Below are 20753 nucleotides of genomic sequence, written 5' to 3'. Positions count from 1 at the left end.
CCGAAATGAACTCTTGCACTGACAAGCCTGGTGAACTATCGCACTGAAAATCCTTCTGTTCTCAGTATGTCGTCAGTGAGAAGCGTTGGGTTAGTTGTACAATAAAGTGTACCCGTATAGCTGTCTACAACACACCCGGGTGCGAGAGAGGGTTCTCACTGTCAGTGACGGTGTGGTAATCTCCCTGGTGATGTCAACACAGCTGGGCTAACCCCCTCCCTGTCAGGGTAGACTCCCTCCTGAACCACGTGACACGGGTACGTCTGTCTGGTGGAGGGTACGTGTAGTGGCGGGGAGATATATGTTGATATTGTACACAAGCTTCGACAGAACGGAGTTGGACGACTTTCATCGCCGAGCGCTTGATATAAGGGTTGTTTATACGCCGCAGGTGACTTACAGAATAAGGTAAGTATACATTTCTCAATTAGTATATCGTAAAACATCGTCTCATTGTGGTGTAATGTGTCTGTGTGTAAGAATGTATTACAGCTGAGTGTGTCGGTAGACTGAGTGTGTCGTTTCACTGCATTGAATCTACAAGCACCTTCATTGATTATTGATTATCGACTACCGATCTATCGCCTTCATACTTTGTGTTCTTAAGTCATCTCGGCACTTGACAGACTGGAGTTTGTTTATGTTGATATTTTGGTTTCCTGGTGAAATGTTGCCATAATTTCCACATCGATGGTACATTATGTAAAGCAGCCAGACGAACAACAAGAAACATGGTCATGATAAATCTAGCAGCAGAAGGATGTAATTACATTGCTGACTGTCGAATGCACATGGTAATTTGTTAATTATGAGAAATGACGTAATGTTTTATAGAACTAATTTCTAATTATATAAAGAGGTGAACAACGCCACAATTATTACAGACTGCGCATAATGGTTTATTTGGGTTGCACCTTGGAAACCATCATCTGTTAAACAAACATGGGCCCAGGCTAGTTCATGTTCAAACACATGGGATTCAGTTCAGAGAGTGGCCGAGTGATAGTTGTTTTCGGCCGTTAATAGCTCTATGACAGGCAGACAACGGCTGGGGACGCCGGATATATGCTCCCTGAGGATAAGTGAGACTCTTTGACAGCGATAACCTGAAACTCACATATGCATTCTTACTCACACACCTGTAGTAAAACAATAACTCACAGACTAGTGAAACAATAACTCTCGTGAAAATATATATTTAAATATTTACAAGGTCTAGTTATCGGATTGTCCAGTGGTGTTATTGTGAAAACTATGGGTAATTCGGCGTGTACGGGTGTCATGCAACTGTCATAACTGATCCTGTTCTAGCTTGGACTTACCGAAATAAAAATCAACTAATGCCTGTCAGGGGACAGATCTAACTATGACACACAAATGTAGCACCTAAATATTTGTGTAACCCGAGTACTCGTAGCGCTAGACTCGAGACATGAGACACGTGACCTGGATGTATGGATTGTAGTAGTACAGTTGCTACTCTCTCGCTTCGCTACACTATACCTGTAGTGACACAATGATTTATAGATTTTTGAATGCCAGTTGTAACACATTAACTCACGGACTACAATAAACCTGTACCAACACAACTATCCACATACTATTAAGATACGTGTTGTAAAACAGTAACCCACAGACTACAATAACCCATGGCCTACAACACATCTGTAGCAACACAATAACCTATAGACTATAATATACCTGTAGTAACACAGTAAACTATCGACTACAATATACCTGTAGTGACACATTAACCCACAGATTACAACATACCTGTAGTGACACATTAACTCACAGACAACAATATACCTGTAGTGACACATTAACTCACAGATATACCTGTAGTGAAACAATAACTCACACACTACAATATACCTGTTGTGACACATTAACCCACACACTACAATATACCTGTAGTGAAACAATAACTCACACACTACAATATACCTGTAGTGAAACAATAACTCACACACTACAATATACCTGTAGCGACACATTAACTCAGAGACTACAATATACCTGTAGTGAAACAATAACTCACAGACTACAACATACCTGTAGTGAAACAATAACTCACAGACTACAATATTCCTGTAGTGAAACAATAGCTCACAGACTACAATATACCTGTAGTGAAACAATAACTCACAGACTACAACATACCTGTAGTGAAACAATAACTCACAGACTACAATATTCCTGTAGTGAAACAATAGCTCACAGACTACAATATACCTGTAGTGAAACAATAGCTCACAGACTACAGCATACCTGTAGTGAAACAATAGCTCACAGACTACAGCATACCTGTAGAGATACGATACTGACAGACTACAACATACCTGTAGAGATACGATACTGACAGACTACAATATACCTGTAGTGATACGATACTGACAGACTACAGCATACCTGTAGTAACGCAGTAACCCATAGACAATATACAGTAATCGATAGACTACAATATACCTGTGATTTTTCCCTACTCACATAGAGCGTTTGCTACACTGGTAACATTTGCAAACATTGCGATTCCAACTTAAATTTACGTTTTCAGTACTATAGGTGGAGATAGTAGTGTACGTCAGCACTACATGGGCATACATAGGCCAAGGTTACACGTGACATTCAGTTAGCGTTTTTATTCCCCTAAAGAATGTCAAACTATTACCTATCACGTCAATCTATCTGTGTACATACAGGTATGTCACTCTCGGGCGGAATGAGTATAAACATCAATATAAGTACGTGTAATAATTTATTCCGCTATTGGGGTTACGCCCTAGCAAATCGTTGGTCAGAGGAGTCAGGTCATACACTCATGTTCTCCCTGTCGCCAACAGATACTGCTGGTCAAAAGTAAGTGTTCGCTAACACTTGGTAGTGGTGTCTAAAATGACAGATTTCGGAGATGCGTTTTGCACGGTATTGTATTTGTGTTTTGAATCTTAAATTTACAGGGCTTTTTATCAAATGTAAATTTGCACGTGTATATGTATATAGATGAACCAGCAAATTGCTGGAGGTTGCTGTTACATCAACGCTGCGCACCTGAAGAGATCCGTGAAGATTCGGATTACAACCAGCAACCCATGCTTGTTGTTTGTGTTATTTGTGACCAGTCCTGTTGTCTTCGTGGATGCATGTCATGGTATTTTAACTGCACATGGAGATGTTCATGGCGTTCATCACGGGATTCTCTGTTCCACGTTCTCTGATTGCTGGATAATAGCCGAATGTTGCGTTTGATGACAAATAACACCATGCAGACAAGCCAAAATATACTGAACAAAAATAGTTAGGGATATTTGTTACTTTTGCAATTCTGAAGAATGATTCATTCACTGACATGCTGATAAAATATACGTCATAAAAATACCAGTATTCTTAACTTATATTTGTCCAGTATAGATGTCAGAACGTTGATGTGACATCCAGTTTTAAAATGAGGGTTGATCTACTCAGTAGGGGTCGAAATAGTATCTTGCACACGCATGCCTCGGGAGGTTGATATGTTTTTTGTGAAATGATAACTTTTGACTGACCAATCAGAATCGAGTATTTCTTTCCCAAATCCAAGGTAGAGCACTTAGATTAAAGAACATTTGGACTTTAAAATATATGATAGACATATACATCTTTCAACTAACCTAAGGATTTGTTTATGTTTATTGCCTGGACAGTTGACTAATATATGAATTATTAAGTCTGTATAATCTACCTTGCCGTAGAACACAATAACCGGTACAGGTGTATTCCTGGACCCCATATATTATTAATACATGAGGTAAGGCAGATACTCCAGGTGACACGCACTGTGATAGAAGGATCAGTGGTTAAAATTTTCATACCAGTCTCAGACAAATATCTGTATGTAAAGCATTCAAATCTGATCATATAATGTCTGTACCTCCCAGCCATGTCAGCGCCCCCTGGTGGCCGGGTGGAGATTCTCGTGTCCTGCCAGGACCTGGCCGATCTGGACGTGTTTACAAAGACTGACCCCATGTGTGTCCTATTTGTCAAACTCTTCGGCCAGTGGAAGGAACATGGGAGGACAGAGGCAATCAGGGAATCTCTCAACCCGAAGGTACGTTATGAGAGAGTCTCTCAACAGCAAGGTAAATTATGATGGAGTTTCTCAATCCCTAGTTACGTTTTGAGGGAGTCTTTCAACTCTAAGGTATGTCCTGAGAGTGTCTCTCAATCCCAAGGTACGTCATGAGGAAGTCTCTCAACCCCAAGGTACGTCATGATGAAGTCTCTCAATCCCAATGTACGTCATGAGGAAGTCTCTCAACCCCATGGTACGTCATGATGAAGTCTCTCAATCCCAAGGTACGTCATGAGGGAGTCTCTCGGTCCCAAGGCACGTCATGAGGGAGTCTCTCAATCCCATGGTACGTCATGAGAGTGTCTCTTAACTCCAAGGTACGTCAAGAGGAAGTCTCTCATTCCCGGGGTATGTTATCAGAGTATCTCTCAACCCCTACGTACTTTCAGTTTCTCTCAGCGACAAAGTACGCTAGCAAAGAGTCCCTAAACCTCAAGTACGTTACAAGGGGTCGACACAGTGCGGGATATTTCAACCCAAAGAAGCTGCTTGCGCTTGCGTAGGTCCTTGTATTTGCCAGGAGCTGTTGTAGGTCATGTGTTTCCAGCCTTGGCTGAAGTAGTCCTACATTTAGATGAGCGACTGGTGATCATGTAGAGGAGACCAGGGATATCGATAATTCTGTATCACAGGGGACCTTTCATCCATAAGCATAATGAAAGTGGAGACATTTTGAGGTAGAGTGTAATAAAACATGCATTAAACATACAGAGTTGCCAATGTAATCTTGCACGTCAGTGTTTTTGCAATATACTATCCATCGATTTACAACGTTTTGAAGGATATCAGTCATAACAGACTGACTTTCAAACAGATTTACAACGTTTTGAAGGATATCAGTCAAAACAGACTGACCTTCAAACAGACTGACAGCGTTTTGAAGGATATCGATCATAACAGACTTTAAAACAGATAAAGAAATTGTTCAACAGCAATAATATCGCATACAGTCAGTTGTACATACATATTGATACGTTTTCGCTCCATCACGGGACGCAGTAGTGGAGCAACACTTCAATCATTAATATAGCCACCCTGAGACTCGCACCATCTGACCTTATAGTCAAATACTGGTCAACACAAACGTCTTGTTTTGATATTCGCCTATAGCTGCCCAACTGTGAATATCTGACAGTACAGACAGGAATAGCGTTCATCGACTTAAGAACACTGCTGTGTTATGTGTTTTACACACAGAACCAAACCCATGTGCAATCAAAGCAGACCAACATACATCTTACTCCTGTCACAGCAACGTTTAACATCAGTACATAGTACCGAAATCTTACACAGGATCTCATATGACAGGGTCTTGGTCAGCGGCTCGTCTAAAACCGCCTATACAGACTACAAAACACGTGACTTGGCGTGCTCATGAAGCATTTCATAAATGGAGATACCGTATATCACTCAAGAAGCAAATGTGTCACTACACATTACCCCGTCTACTCTGCTGACAAGGTTCAGGTATATGTACTACCAAAAAGGTCTCCTAGATTGTAATAATTACAAATAAAATAAAATAAAATGTGTTACCGCTTGCTTAATTTGCAACCACTCCAAAAACCCAGAATTTCAATTTTGACAGATAAACCCAAATTTAACCAAAATGACAGTAAAAGTAATTTCTTTTGTAACTAATGACAAAATCTGCGTATAAAAACCGTCTGCATAACACAGCAAGCCACATAACAACATGAGTCAGAGTGACAATGTACTCCCTACCAGTCATGGTGACAAGAGGGATGACTTCAACGTTCCCATCATCCTTCTACGTCGTGCAGTTTTCCAGCAGCTCTGGCCCTATGAGTCCACATTTCACAAAGCCAGATGATCACTCGAGACTGCTCGTTCTCATAGGATTTTTGTTCAAAACACGTTTTAGAAAGGTTACAACATCCCAGTCTAAAGCTTTCTATGATAATCATGCAGAGGACACTTCAAGATTGGGGTGATGGTAGGGTGGATGGTAGGGTGGATGAAAAGAAGTCGGCGGGGAACGGAGGAGAAACTGGATAGTTGTACAGGTAGGCTTTAAATGGGTAAATCTTATTATTGTTCTCTCTTAAGCCAGATATGCACTAGAGAACCCATAACACAGCGAGACACACCTGAGATGGGGTGGGGTGGGGTGGGAAGATACAAGAAATAGAGGTGTTCAGGTTGGTAGGGGAAGGGGGCCGGAGGGAGACAAACAGGAGGACAGGAGGTAATGATGGCCCAGTCTGACGCTGATTCCCAGTAAATCAGAAGTAGATACACCAGTGTTTAAAATCGCCTTTCATGTAGTACATATTAGGTGGTAATAGAATATTTGTGTGTCGAATAGTGGGATACTCTTGGCCCTTTGTGACTTGTACTGACACTTCTTGTTTCCGCCCAGTTCACTCAGGTATTCATGGTGGACCTACAACCTGACGTGCAGCAACACCTCATGTTCTCCGTATACGACATCGACAGCAGGTGAGTGCGTGACCATTGGACATATTCCCCGGAGAGAACATCAGATGCATTGGTCCAAAGCGTTGTGACCTGTGTAGTCAAGAACATATGGACACTGCGGTGGTATTTTATCGACTACATCATTCCAAGTTAATGAGTCGAACTTCATGTGTACGTTGCATTTACAGGTATGCAAAGGCATTTACAGGTATACAAGGGTACACTAATGAAGATTAAAGTCAATGACAAAGCAGAATCCTTCCTCTATATTTATATTCAGGATAGAACGTCAGTTTTACAAAGTCAACTGTGACCTGAAAAAATAATTCAAACAACATGTCGTTGTAATGGATGCACTTTCCATGGAATTCAGATGGGTTTACAAGATGTCTAGCCCAAAAAGATGACTAAATGACAGAATGAGTAATAATGTTATTTGTTACCCAACGTACATTCATTAAAGGGCTTTGAAAGGTATATTAAGCACAACGTACCAACAGTTCTGTTTATGTCAGAATATTTTTTGCCCAAACGTTAACCCTCTACTTTGGTGACACGTCCTCTATAACTGTTAATGGACATCAACGCGTTAACTTAATGTTCTTCGTGAACACGGCAATTGTGTTTTATCTGGCCGCAGATCATCAGACTTGCGCCATCACGACTTTGTGGGGTGCGTGGAGGTGACACTCGACTCCCTGATTGATGTCACCAAACCTTGGACCACTACTTCCAGGATTCTACGAGTAGCAGGTTGCCATGACTACAGTTTTGAATTGTTTGCATGAACTGCTTTTATAACTACCTTCTAAAAATGGATTTTGAATGGTTTTCTTAAATTGCAAAAACAGCACCTTTTCTGGCTGGAGTAGTGTGGTAAAGGGAGAATACTCTATATACCTAAATACGTTATATTGGAGTCCTCATTGGAGTAATCAATACCCCAAGATACCATTGACTGCAACACAATGCTGGAGTTAACTGCAACACAATGCTGGAGTTATTCTATTCATTCTTTTATTAAACTGTTTATTGCTACATTCGCTCGTTGTTACTGATCCCAGGTGACCCGAAGTCTCGCGGCCTTATTAACCTGACCGCCGAGATCGTGCGAGAGACACGGAGCAAGGCTCAGTTCCATGTAGCAGGCCACAAACTGGGGAAGGTTGGTTTCCTCAATAACCGCAAGGTGAGACGGACACGCTGGTTATCTAGCCATTATTCGGTCTTGAGATAATGAAATAAACGGAAATTCTGTAAACTGTATATTTATCGATGTAACGTGACAAGTAAGTGGACTGTGTTATTTGATCGGAAGAAATATATTACAGGAACATTTATCATCGTAATACTATGGCATGATCTAAAACGATCATAAAAAAGTTAGACTTTCTTATTTGTTGGGTGATTGATAAGCTAAAGTTTCAATGTTCTCCGGTTTCAACAGCCAGACACGTATCTTGAGATCGGTCGACAGATCAACAGCGTTACCTACCACCCGGTGTTTAGGACAGAGGTGCAGCATAAGACAAGGAACCCAAGGTGTGTTCCCGAGTGCTTGTGTGAGTATGTATGGGTGCGTGCGTAGGTCGATGGGTGAGTGAGTGAGGTGAAAAATTTATTTCTACCATGTCGAGTGTCCGCTAATACAATTCTAACACGAGTATGGTACTGACGAACCAGGGATCGAACCTACAATCAGCGGATCCTTGCCTGCTTTCGAATACCCGTGTACCCTTTGTTCACAAACACATAAACATCCGTGAAGCTTTCGGAGTGAGGTAGTCCACTACAGACTCGAATTTTAATTCCTTCATTCAGTTTGATATAATGTATGATGCATACCTGTGATATTCGCACTCACTCATTCACTCACCCACCTATCCATTCACTCGCTCACTCTAAAAAATAAGCTTTGCAACCTATCGGGTTCACGCGAAACAACTGGCTTGCTACGAAACAACTGGCTGTCTGAAAACCAGTTGTATATTGTCTCTTGTTATACACACTTCAATGCAATATTCAAGCTATATAAAAGCAGTCTCTAAATAACCGACTTGAACAGATAATTCTGTGAATGACATAATCAATATCGATCTTTGCAACTAAGATGTAATGGTAGCCTAATTGCTAATGCGCCCGCTCGTCACGCTGAAGACCCGAGTTCGGGTACCATGATGTTACTTCCGGTTAAGTGCTCTAAGACGATGCTAGTATTTGTGGTACATGTACTTGAATTTACTGATGCTGTCATACTCCAAAAAAACTTTCATGTTCATGAGATGATATCAGTTTCAGTGAAGTTTTTAACACTGAAGATTTGTTTCATCGTTAAATCACAGCTGGCGTCCTTTCGACGTGAGCATGCAACGACTCTGCAACGACGACCTTGATCGTCCAATACAGTTCTCCTGCTGGCATACGAACTATGGGTATGTCCAAAGTATTTGTATGTACAAAGTCTTGTAGAGACTTCTTCGAGTTAATCCATATGCTGGTCAAACTGAAAACATAAAGCGTATACCTGTACTAAGATGTTTAATAATAGATTATGGTAACAGTCTTTAATGGAAACGACATACCAGTTGACATATTTTGTCTGTTCGGCTTAAACTAGGTTGTGTTTTTTGTTACCTTGATTACATCGCAGGTTAGCCGGATAGAACCTGTGCTGACAGTGAGGGAGTCCACAGATTAGAGCATGTGCGTGCGTGCGTGCGTGCGTGCGTGCGTGCGTGCATGCGTGCGTGCGTACTACTGGGTGCATAATTTTGGTAATATGATATTGTTTCATGTTACTCTTCTCTCTATTCTATTCCAGGGCTGGGTTCAAGTCTGCCTACGACAAATTAGGAGAATTTGTTACAACAGCCAGAAAGCTTCTGAACGCCAAAAGGTAAGAATGATTTGTAGAATCACTTGTTAACAGCAACATTTAATGTTGACTTCGTCACCGCTGTGACAAACCAGTGGACGATAATATGAACACTACGTTGTCTGTCATGGTGTATATACAGTAGCAGGTAGTAGTATACTGTTCACGTGCCCTATGTCTACATACAAAAGACTCGAAGTCCACGTTGTATTTTATCCAACATACTGTAGTCCAATTCTACAGTAAGACAGGCACATCATCTAGTAGGTCATAGGAAGAAAAAGACACCCCTACAGAGCAAATTATGTAAAACCTGAGACAGTCATGTTCTCATTTAGTTTTAGTGAGGAGAAAAAGGTGTGTGTGCATGTGCGCGTATGTCGACAAAGCTATGTCACACAAGCATGTCACTGGTGTAATATTCCATTTGCACGTTTCTTGGGTGGTTCCCAGAGTAAACAATTACAAGAGCTTCCATCTCATTTGCCCAAAGAAGGAGAAGAAGAAAAAGAAGGATGTCACTTCCGGCAGCGTCAGATTTTACCAGTTCCGGTAGGTGAGCAAACATCACAGGGATTAATAAACTTATGTAGCGTTTTTACACAATGATAGAAAATATTACCGTAACGATAGAAAAGTTACATGAACGTCTTGACTATTTGAAACAACGTTACCATAGCTAGCAGTCTAAGTAAACTTATCCTCAGTACTTTTCGCTACACTCCACTACTGAGTCTAACAAAACCTTATGGCAGGTCGCGTCAAGTAACTTTTGATATTAACCAATCAGAACACAGCTTACAAATCGCGAACGTAGACATTCGCACATACCTTTTGAACTTTTTATATCGAAAAGGTTCGTACCCGAAATATTCCAAATGCGCTTTTCCGTACGCTCGCTTCCGGGTAATGCACACGGTGTACGTACTACCATGACAACGGTGAGTAAGCAGTCGTGAAAATAGTGTTTTGGACAGTATTCAAGGATCTTATCTTGCGGAAATATTAGCTAACGGTAACCATGTCAACAGGAACCCCAAAACGTATATACTGCAGGTCAAATAACTGTGTTATATGCGGATTTTTGTTTGTGGAGGGATCTGTGTCAGTGAGCTGAATATTTTGCAAGTCCGATTTCTGAGTAGTAGCTGTTGTCTGATTGGTTAAATCTGCTTAACCGTCTCGCTATTGACTGGACGGTCATAGGTCGGTCAAAGGTTACCTGACGCGACCTTCTACTAGGGTTTGTTAGACTCAGTGGTGAAGTGTAACGAATAACACTGAGACTAAGTTTACTTAGACTGCCATAGCTAGCACCAGGGTTATCAAAGTATTGTTTCTTGGTTCGAGTAACTGTAGAACAGTATGGCACATGAATGTCTCTTTTTACGGGCACCTTAGGAACTTTATGACAATAGACATATATATGTGGCTCTCTGTTCAGAGTTGACAAACAGTACTCCCTGATGGACTTTGTGCGAGGAGGATGTCAACTACGCCTCATCATTGCCATTGACTTCACTGTAAGTGCAGGAACTTCAGCTTATATGCAAGTTCTGAATAGAGCAGGAATTGCATACTCATTCATATCAGCATTAGACGATTCAGCTCACTTGTACCAGAGGCCGAACTGGAGATTGTCAAAGGTCGTTGTTAAGGTGTCTTTCGGTGAGTGGAGGTACGGCAGCAATATGAGGCCTTAAGTATTCACTCTACATTGCGGATAGCTAGCAGTGAAACAAATGAGAGATGTTGTTGCTAGTGTTGTTTACCATCACGAGCATTCAAAATGCGTCATCACTGCCCAAACCACTAAAATATTGCTATTATGTCGTAGACAAATAAAAACGTCCTGTCTCGTTGTAACATCATTTCGTGCACCTGCAGGCTTCCAACGGCACACTGTCGGACGAACTATCTCTACATAACAGCACGGATGCTAAGGTAAGTGATGGGAGGCGCATATCACACACACATAGTAGACACACCCAACAATTCAAAATGGTTCCGTGTGACATATTTGTATGACACTCCACCCAGAGTGAGTGAGTGAAACGGGTAAAGCGCCGCTTTGTACGGTATTTCAGATATTTAGTGGGGTATCAGCGTCACATTATGATGCACATTGTGTTACAAACATACACAAGGAGGGTGGGTGGGGTTGGGGGGCGGTGCTACGTACTATTGAGACTTTCACCCGTGTCTCAAGGATCACCCCGGCACCCTTTACCCCCTCTGGATACGCCTGTGCAGACGTGCACATCCTAGCGTATATGTATTTTATGCATTTCGTACCTCGATTAGTGTGATTTTATTTTTATCAACGGTTTTAAAGGTCATTGTATCAAACGTATGGGTCATTTTTCACTGAAGAAAATATAACCTTGTGTCGAATATATCATCGGCAATATCGATCCTTACTTTAACTAGTTGACCACATGTTCGTCACACTGCTGGCAATAGTAAAAACAAGAAAAACTGACATACACCAATTCAGGTGATGTCCAAGATGTCCAGCTACCATGCTGACCACATGTTCGTCACACTGCTGGCAATAGTAAAGACAAGAAAAACTGACATACACCAATTCAGGTGATGTCCAAGATGTCCAGCTACCATGTTGACCAGGTGGACTAAGCAGCAATGAGCTAACAACAAATTCGCTTCCATGTTATACTCTGACACGTATGGTTATTTTTCTCTTGTTCCGCTCTGACGTCAGAACCAGTATTTAGCGACGATACAGACGCTGGGAGCCAGCATATCCCGCTACGATGTGGAACAGAAAATAGCAGTGTTTGGATTTGGTGCCAAGAGAACATCAGACGACAATCCGCTCCACTGCTTCCCGCTCCGAGACAACGAATCTAATATCTGGGTCAAAGGGGTCAAGGTCAGTATGGCTGTTTGTGACAATCGCCTGTTTTAAACTTTCTGCTTGGTTCAAACACATTTGTTTCCATTATGCATGCACACATTTGAAATGGATCTGAGATAAAGAAAGAAAAGAAAAAAGAATCCGAATTGTAGATTGTAACGCCTGCATTTTTGTCTCATAGACATTGTCAAAGACAAAAGGGTCACATTGTCACTGATCTAGTCAAAGACAAAGGGGCCACATTGTCACTGATCTAAACACTTTAACTGATCTCCTTGAAGACTAAATGTCACCACAAAGGTAACCATCTAAATACAACCTGTACTACGTTTTATTTCCATTGAACATCATCTGAACACAAATTTGATCTTCACTCAATACTTCTTCACCTAATGTCATCTTTTCTAAGCACTATGTGGATTACACGTGATTTAGTCTAAACTTCTAATCTAAATCTTCAATGAATACCACTTGAACTAAACATCATCTCCATTAGACATCCTCTACACTAAACATCACGTTATGTGTACTACTATGTCTATATCTGTTCCAAGCGTTATCTGGTGTATACACTTTATATCTGTTCCAAGCGTTATCTGGTGTATACACGTTATATCTGTTCCAAGCGTTATCTGGTGTATACACTTTATATCTGTTCCAAGCGTTATCTGGTGTATACACTTTATATCTGTTCCAAGCGTTATCTGGTGTATACACTTTATATCTGTTCCAAGCGTTATCTGATGTATACACTTTATATCTGTTCCAAGCGTTATCTGGTGTATACACTTTATATCTGTTCCAAGCGTTATCTGGTGTATACACTGTATAACTCTTCCAAGCATTATCTGGTGTATACACTGTATATCTCTTCCAAGCGTTATCTGGTGTATACACTGTATATCTCTTCCAAGCGGTATCTGGTGTATACACTTTATATCTGTTCCAAGCGGTATCTGGTGTATGCACTTTATATCTCTTCCAAGCGTTATCTGATGTATGCACTTTATATCTCTTCCAAGCGTTATCTGGTGTATACACTTTATATCTGTTCCAAGCGTTATCTGGTGTATACACTTTATATCTCTTCCAAGCGTTATCTGGTGTATACACTTTATATCTCTTCCAAGCGTATCTGGTGTATACACTTTATATCTGTTCCAAGCGTTATCTGGTGTATACACTTTATATCTCTTCCAAGCGTTATCTGGTGTATACACTTTATATCTCTTCCAAACTAAATTTCATCTCAACTGAAGACTATTTGAAGTAAACAATATCTTTACTAATACCATGTACTCTGCACATAGTTCAACATCACGGAAACCTGATAATTATGGTTTTGTTGTCTACGTTGTATGTTAACGTAAGGTTTGGAGAATGAAGAATGCTAGTATTATGGTGAAACAAATCACACAGTCCTCAGACAGGCCACGCTGTATTGACAAGTAGCTTCCCTTGTCACATCTCATTGTTCAAACTCATGAGCCACTGTGCCTTAGGCATTCCTGCAGAACATATCCATGTAAGGTCACAATGTGGACTTCCAGGTGTCCTAATGGGGATGAATATGGCTAGGAACTCATTGCTAGAAATAGTTTCTTGTTGCTGAATCTGTGTGATATCTGTGACATCTGTGACATCTGTGACAAATGTCCCCAGGGTGTAACAGAAGCCTACACAAACGCCCTCCCCACTCTGACCTTTGCTGGGCCAACCTGCGTGGCGCCGGTCATTGCAACCGCTGCTGACGTCATAAGTGACGTCCCTGTAACCCAGGACAACCAGATATATCACGTTCTGCTTATTCTTACAGTAAGTTTCTCTTCTCCTAGTAAGGTGTAATATAAGATATGTGACGGCTAGAGTATCCCACTTCTATTTATTTAGCAAGTGACCTTTCTTCTTGTTATTATTGATATATTTCACGAATCATGAGTAATTTTCATGTCAAAAATACATTCATAAAATATAACATTTTTCAAAATGGTAATTCTTGTGGCATATTTAATATCAAAGTTGCTTGGCTCTAGGATGGTGTAATTAACGATATCGACGCCACAATACATCGCCTTATTGACACCAGTGACCTCCCTTTGTCGGTTATCATCGTAGGCGTTGGCCCAGCGGACTTCACTTTGATGGTAAGTGCCAGTAGATTGTTTGTGACGCATGTTTATAGAACTTTATAACCAACACACTAAGTGAGCCACATAGGCTTGGCAACTACTAGAATTTGTGCTCTGAGAACGTGTACTCCCAAATATACCATATGTAACAACTGACAACTATCTAATAATTGCATTAAGCATTCCTATCTGCCATGTGTTATTCAAAGTGATAGCACAGATGAACTAAATATGACTGTGATTCCAGGAGCAGTTTCGTACAAGCGACAACCGGCCGCTATCAGATGACCAAAGCAAGAGGAGTGCAACCCGAGCCAATGTCCACTTCACAGCTCTGAAGAAGGAAGCTGTGGTCAGCGGAGGAAGCCTCGCTGTGGTCAGTTTGTCCACGACTCTGTTTCAGAGCTATGATTTCTACTGAGTCTTATATCTATGTCCATCTTGGATCTCTGTCCCTTTTATTGACAGGGATTTGGGATCCCCTTTACCCATGTCATCAAGCTCTGGTTTGTCTACTGTTCCGTAATGTAGCCAGATTACTCCCGACTGTCAAAAATATTTTGCTATATATAATTTAACCGTGACTGTTTCATATACGGATTCACTTGCCCAGCCTTTCTTCAAAATCTCGATAAATATATTACATTAAGAATGTTAGGCAAAGACACAAGGTCGTGAGTCTTAGCCGGAAGGGGTCAGGTTTAGAGGTTCCACTGTGACACGGACGTCCTAATGTTTGGGCAGCAGTACAGTACATACTCGTCAAAGTATTACCTGTTTAACCTTACCCAGTTAATTTCACGTCATAATAACACAACATCACCACATGGCCACAGACACAAACTGACTCTGTCATAGCGTGATCCAGGTGCAAGAGGCCCTCGCTTCACTGTCAGCACAATTCCTCCAGTACATGAAGTGCCACAACATAACCCCCAACAGACCCCGTCTAGTTAAAGCCGATCCCAGAAACTCCTGGGTTGGGTCAACAGCAGAGGAGAGGGAGGGGCTTAAGACAATGGGTATGATGTCAGCACCTTCTATGACGTCGCTAGCATCCCGTGGATCAAGAGGCTCGGCCATGTTCACACAGATGGGTAGGTAGAAACAAGTTCCATTAGAAACTGTCGTAAATTCCTTGAAACCTCTAAATCGTCAATATGTTTGAATAGTGTAATCTATATCACGGACAAACTACAACATTTATGTAGTCTCCTTGACAGCATGGAAAACTTCAGTGCCAGAAAACAACCACTCTAGATTTTCAAGTATACTTAGCTCAAGAACACGAATTCATTAATTGACTAATAAATGCTACTCCATTGATGTAGGTCCGTTCTGCCCAACGTGCGGGTCGTCTGTCGGGGATGGCCTAGGTGGGTCCCTGTACGATGTCCACGTCCTATAGTGTGGTGCCACACCTTAGGGTGAGAAGACCATAAGGTAAACAGCAGGTTTACCGTGTTCCGACGAAATAGCAGAAACACGGATCAACTGACTGGTGGAGTCAGGAACGGGATGCCAGACACGACCAGGACCACATATCCTGACTAGTGGAACAGTACCCTTGTGAGTTAAGGCAACTGGACAAGCAAACAAACTCAACATGGCGTTATTGGATTAGCAATCTGGAGGGCGAGTGGAACAGCGTACAAGACGGTGATGTGCAATACCCTTACAGTAGTGAAATTCAGTGTGGGCCATATTTCAGTGGTTCTACAGTAAGGGACCGGTCATACTTATGGCTTTGGGTGAAGGGTATGATGATTTAATAATCGGGAAGGTGTCAGTCACTCTCTTCTGAGGGGGTAGCTATAGGGGTGGGTCAGCAATTTTGTTATACATTCTGCATATGCATTTTAGGAGTGGCTTCTCCATAAACATCATCATCATCATCGTCGTCGTCGTCGTCACACCTAGCCATAGATAATGAACGGTCCCTATGACGGGTGGGACGCTATGGTGAAGCATGGTGTGTCCCAGTTGCTGGTTATTCCATGAAGAATCTGTGATAGCGAGTTATGCAGCTCGCCTTGACCACCCATGCCAAATAGGATTGTTAAAGTTTTAAGACGTATTTCTGTGGATGTCCCATGGAGATCACTGACCAAGGAGCTGCCATTAGGAAAGCGCTGCTTTTGACTCGTTCTGGAGACTAAAGGTTTAAATCTCTAATATATGCTCCAGGGAGCTATAGGGTACATAATGTTACATGCAGCGGATAGGTGAGCAGGCAGGCTTGAACACTGTAGTGTTTGTAACTAGTGGAATCGCCTAGTCACTTAGTTGTTCTTTCACGAAAACAGTTTTAAAATGTCAAAAGCGCGATTGGGACACAATGCCCCTTGTAAGAATCAATTAGTTATTAAGCATTGTATAATATCATTCTCATATTATATGATCTTCATGTTTTGCCCCAGGACTATTTGTACAGATATTTATTTCAAACCTGGGTGATATTGTCAGATATTATAAATTAATTAAACAGTGAATACATTGAAATATGGTGTGTATCAACATACTTTGTAACATTGTCGGTGTTGTAAATCTCCCTCAATCAACGGGCAACGATCTATGATTGGTGGAAACTACAAGTCCATACTAAACAGTTTGTACTTGACGCATTGAATAACACAACTGTTGCAGTCGGAATAGTTCATGGTACTGTTTAAAGGCCGTGTTTGTAAAGACTGTGTGTTTAGGACTACACAGTAGCGTGTGAGTGTGTGTGTGTTGGCGTGGGCGTATACTTGTGCGGACGTTTGGATTGGATCAATTCTGGTTTGATACCAGACAAGGCAGCTTCTTAATCTCCAGTTCTCTATGTAGACCGGCTATCTTCTCCACCTCGGAACTGTCCAGTGTTACATGAAGTCTCTACATTACGAAGTGTCATCATAGGTGCAGATAGGATAATACTTACGGCAGCTGTGACACGAAGCCAAAACGAGCCGTTTATCAGAAAATAACTAATAAATTATTAATCTGAAATTATTCGTAAAGGAAGCAATATCTCAATGTCGTAAGCACCATGGTTCCAATCCCAGTCCACCATGGTCATGTTCATACTGAGTTTCACCAAAATTAGACACTTTCACTAACCTTGTTTTTCTCAACAACAAACTGTAGCCCCATAAAAAAGCAAACAATGAAATCTTTCTATTACTGCGTTAAGCACAACCGTGCACATTAGTTTCAATGTAATCTAATATCACCCTACAATTGCATCTTTACTCAACCTTTTGTTCCAGAATATATAAACACCAGTCAACTTGTTTCCATTCATACATAATATTTACAAGATCTGTCCAGAAAAGGCTTAACTTAAATAATCACGTTCTTAGACAAATGTATCTTATTCTTTTTGAATCGAGATGTTGAATTCATTTATTTTGTGCCACTTTAGTTTACAATCAAAATACGCCATAGAATCCCTGAAGGCGACGAGAAAAGACAGATCTGTTTTGTGAGTTACGTGATGTGTCAATCTCAGACACTCTCCGGACCATGAGTAACAGACACGCTGACTTCGTCAACGTCGAACAGCTTAGTGATACTTTATTGAGAGATTTCATTGAAAAGACTGCATACGAGAGCCACTGTTAAAAACTGTGATGAATGTGAAAGCGAAAATATGTGTGTCGTCAGCATCAGTGCAACTCTAGCATACACAGAACCGTCAAAACGGTCATCTTTATGTTGGATATTTTCACACCTGGTGATTTGATCAGTTAGGATTGTTTACTTCTGTGATTCGCCCGTTACTGACGTCACAATATACGATAAACATTTCAAGCAAATGTGGCAGAAACCCTCTCGCAGATTCCCTAAACATCCACATTCAGTAAATATGACAGTTCTGGAAACCCTTATCCTACCAATAAACTCCTCACAAGACATCTGGATGCTTACCAGCACTTCCGGGTGTCCCATCGGATATCGTGTGCGGTTTCCGGATCAGAGGCACTTCCGGATATCGTATGGGGCGGTGTTCGATTACTTCCGGTCACTGCTACTTCCGGATATCTTATTGGAAAGTATGTTGATAGTTTCCGGTCACCTTAACTTCCAGGATCAAATATTCTCCTAGCTGGAAAGACCACCACAAACAAACTGAAACGACTATCCTCACTGCTCATTTGCTTCACCTCTCATGTACTTCAGGCACTTGGGTACAATGTGTGAAACCGGTTTCCGGTGTCCCCCGCCGTGATTTTGCTGGAGAATGGCTAAAAGCGGCGTTAAAGCATACTCACTCATTCTAAGATCGATTTATCGGAGACAACACGATGTAAGCTTGACCTGACCAGGATTCCGAGCATGCATCGTAAACCCGCTGACTGCTACCTAACAAGCGACAGTTGTCAATCTCAACTGAGCTATTAGACATTCAAACAGAAATTTTTTCATTAAATAGATATTTTGTGTGTATGTTATCTATAATACGTCCAGATAACATAGCTTAAACGGCCCCAAGTGGGCATGTCTGAAATGTCAGGATGGCATGTTTCAGAGCTATTCCCTACAAGGATACGCCTTGCTGTAGGTCATGTCTCCTTGGAGACATGACGTCATGGCAATTTCGACAATCCGGCAAGAACATTCGTCTCATGTCGAGGAAATAAACAAGATGCAAACCAAGACGAGTCGTGATCACAATTACACCTCAGTCATGCTATCTCCAAATAAGAGGTTAAATTACGAGCTTCTTGTCTAATGAAGCTGATTTATTTAATTTAACATCTAACCAAACCCTTCGCCTTTCAGCAATATAATTCCTTAGTGTTGGGCTTGTCGTGCACTGCTTCCAAGTATACTAGCTGCATGTGTGATAAGTATATCACATATAGACGCAAGGATGTCCCTCCCACTGGACGGCAGAAACAGTCGCGTCCACAAACACGACGATGTTAGCACAGTGGTTAGAGCCTTCTTTTGTTACCTGAGGTTGATTCCAAACATGTGGCGTGTAAAGAAGAATTCTCCGGTAAAATACAAACAGCATAACAAATAGACACAGAATGAATATGTATGTTAAATTACAACTTGCTGACAACTATTTCTCTTTTATGTTTAAAGAATCTTCTTTAACTCACAACGTTTCCCTAGAGATCCATGCTTGAAAAACTTCATTAGAGGACGGTTGATTTAATACGCAAGTATCGCGTTTGGCAATCAGAATCAATTGCGGCTGATATCTTAAATACACTTATAACATTAGCTATTTGAGGCGTGGACGTGAAACATCACGATCGGAACAAGGTTTTGAAAAATAAAATGAATAATGATTGATAGAGAAAGACACGGCTGTTATATCATTAAATAGCCATCTTGGCATCTTGTATTACACCAGAACGGATGCAGACTAATGAACATAATATTTCTTTAAGCACACTGATATATCTCTAAAATACAGTCTGTTACACTCCACCACTGAGTCTAACAAAACCTGGTAGAAGGTCGCGTCAAGTAACCTTCGAGCGACCAATGACCGTCCAATCAAACGCGAGATAGGTTTAACCAACATATTCAAGTCACAGACACAGAACTCTCCACAAACATAAATCCGCATATAACACAACTACTATATGCGCTTTGGGGTTTCTGTTTACATTGTTACCATTAGCTAATATGACATCCTTGAATATTGCCAAAACACCATTTTCAGCGACAGTTTATTCACCGTTGTCATGGTTGTACGCACTTCGTGTGCATCATCCGGAAGCAAGCGTACGCTAAAGGGCATTCGGAATCGTTCGGGTACGAACCTTTTCGAGATAAAAAGTTCAGATGGTATGTGCGAATGTCCACTTCCGCGATTCGGTAAGCTGTGTTCTTATTGGTCAATCTCAAAGGTTACTTGACGCGACCTCCCATAAGGTTTTGTTAGACTCAATAGTGGAGTGTAAGGAAAAGTACTGAGGATAAGTTTACTTAGACTGCTCTAAAATAGGATTTCAAATTAGGACTATGCAATATCAAAATGCTGAGAATCGTCAACAACTGAAAATAGACCACCACTCTAGGAACTATGGAGGCTTACAGTACTTGGGCTTCCTGCATGGACCCTAGCTGGATTTATACCATCCATTCAGTCATCAGTGATTGTACTGATAGCCATAGAAAAGCAACAAATATTCTACGATTAAAATGATGTGTAGAGCTAAACCGGCTTTGAAAGTTTGGGGACTACACATGGGTAAAAGTGTATTTGGCACTGTTGGGTCGATTTTGTCCTATTTTATTACATGCATTGAATTAAAATGTCCCATCTGTTACACTTATTTGAAATGATTACCCGGATTTTAAAAGAGA

At 41.2% G+C, this 20753-nt stretch overlaps 1 protein-coding gene across 2 annotated transcripts; it reads left to right on the top strand.

Annotated features, from left to right (window-relative positions):
* Positions 1 to 251: 251 nt before the first annotated feature.
* On the top strand, positions 252 to 16963 carry LOC137286992 (copine-3-like). Of its 2 annotated transcripts, XM_067819066.1 has the most exons (17): positions 256 to 408; positions 3918 to 4090; positions 6498 to 6577; positions 7197 to 7309; positions 7621 to 7745; positions 8004 to 8098; positions 8899 to 8988; positions 9378 to 9452; positions 9885 to 9983; positions 10876 to 10954; positions 11319 to 11375; positions 12154 to 12324; positions 13972 to 14124; positions 14343 to 14453; positions 14686 to 14814; positions 15307 to 15535; positions 15770 to 16963. In XM_067819066.1, exons 2-17 carry the CDS (start codon positions 3920 to 3922, stop codon positions 15844 to 15846), a joined length of 1854 nt encoding a protein of 617 aa, XP_067675167.1. In that variant the 5' UTR covers positions 256 to 408; positions 3918 to 3919; the 3' UTR covers positions 15847 to 16963. The 2 variants fall into 2 exon arrangements, with proteins under 2 accessions (XP_067675168.1, XP_067675167.1); XM_067819067.1 differs by lacking the exon at positions 3918 to 4090 and having other exon boundaries at positions 252 to 408; positions 15770 to 16940.
* Positions 16964 to 20753: the final 3790 nt, after the last annotated feature.

Source organism: Haliotis asinina, chromosome 6, assembly GCF_037392515.1.
Source record: "Haliotis asinina isolate JCU_RB_2024 chromosome 6, JCU_Hal_asi_v2, whole genome shotgun sequence".
Lineage (NCBI taxonomy): Eukaryota > Metazoa > Mollusca > Gastropoda > Lepetellida > Haliotidae > Haliotis > Haliotis asinina.
This window is presented reverse-complemented; position numbering and strand designations above follow the sequence as displayed.

What these genes read in the sequence shown, in the direction of transcription:
- LOC137286992 (XM_067819066.1), top strand. Translation starts at nt 3,920, where the DNA reads ATGTCAGCGCCCCCTGGTGGCCGGGTGGAGATTCTCGTGTCCTGCCAG. An exon ending in ACGTTCTGCTTATTCTTACA is followed by an intron (nt 14,125 to 14,342) that starts GTAAGTTTCTCT and finishes GCTTGGCTCTAG; the next exon opens with GATGGTGTAATTAACGATAT. An exon ending in GGCCATGTTCACACAGATGG is followed by an intron (nt 15,536 to 15,769) that starts GTAGGTAGAAAC and finishes CCATTGATGTAG; the next exon opens with GTCCGTTCTGCCCAACGTGC.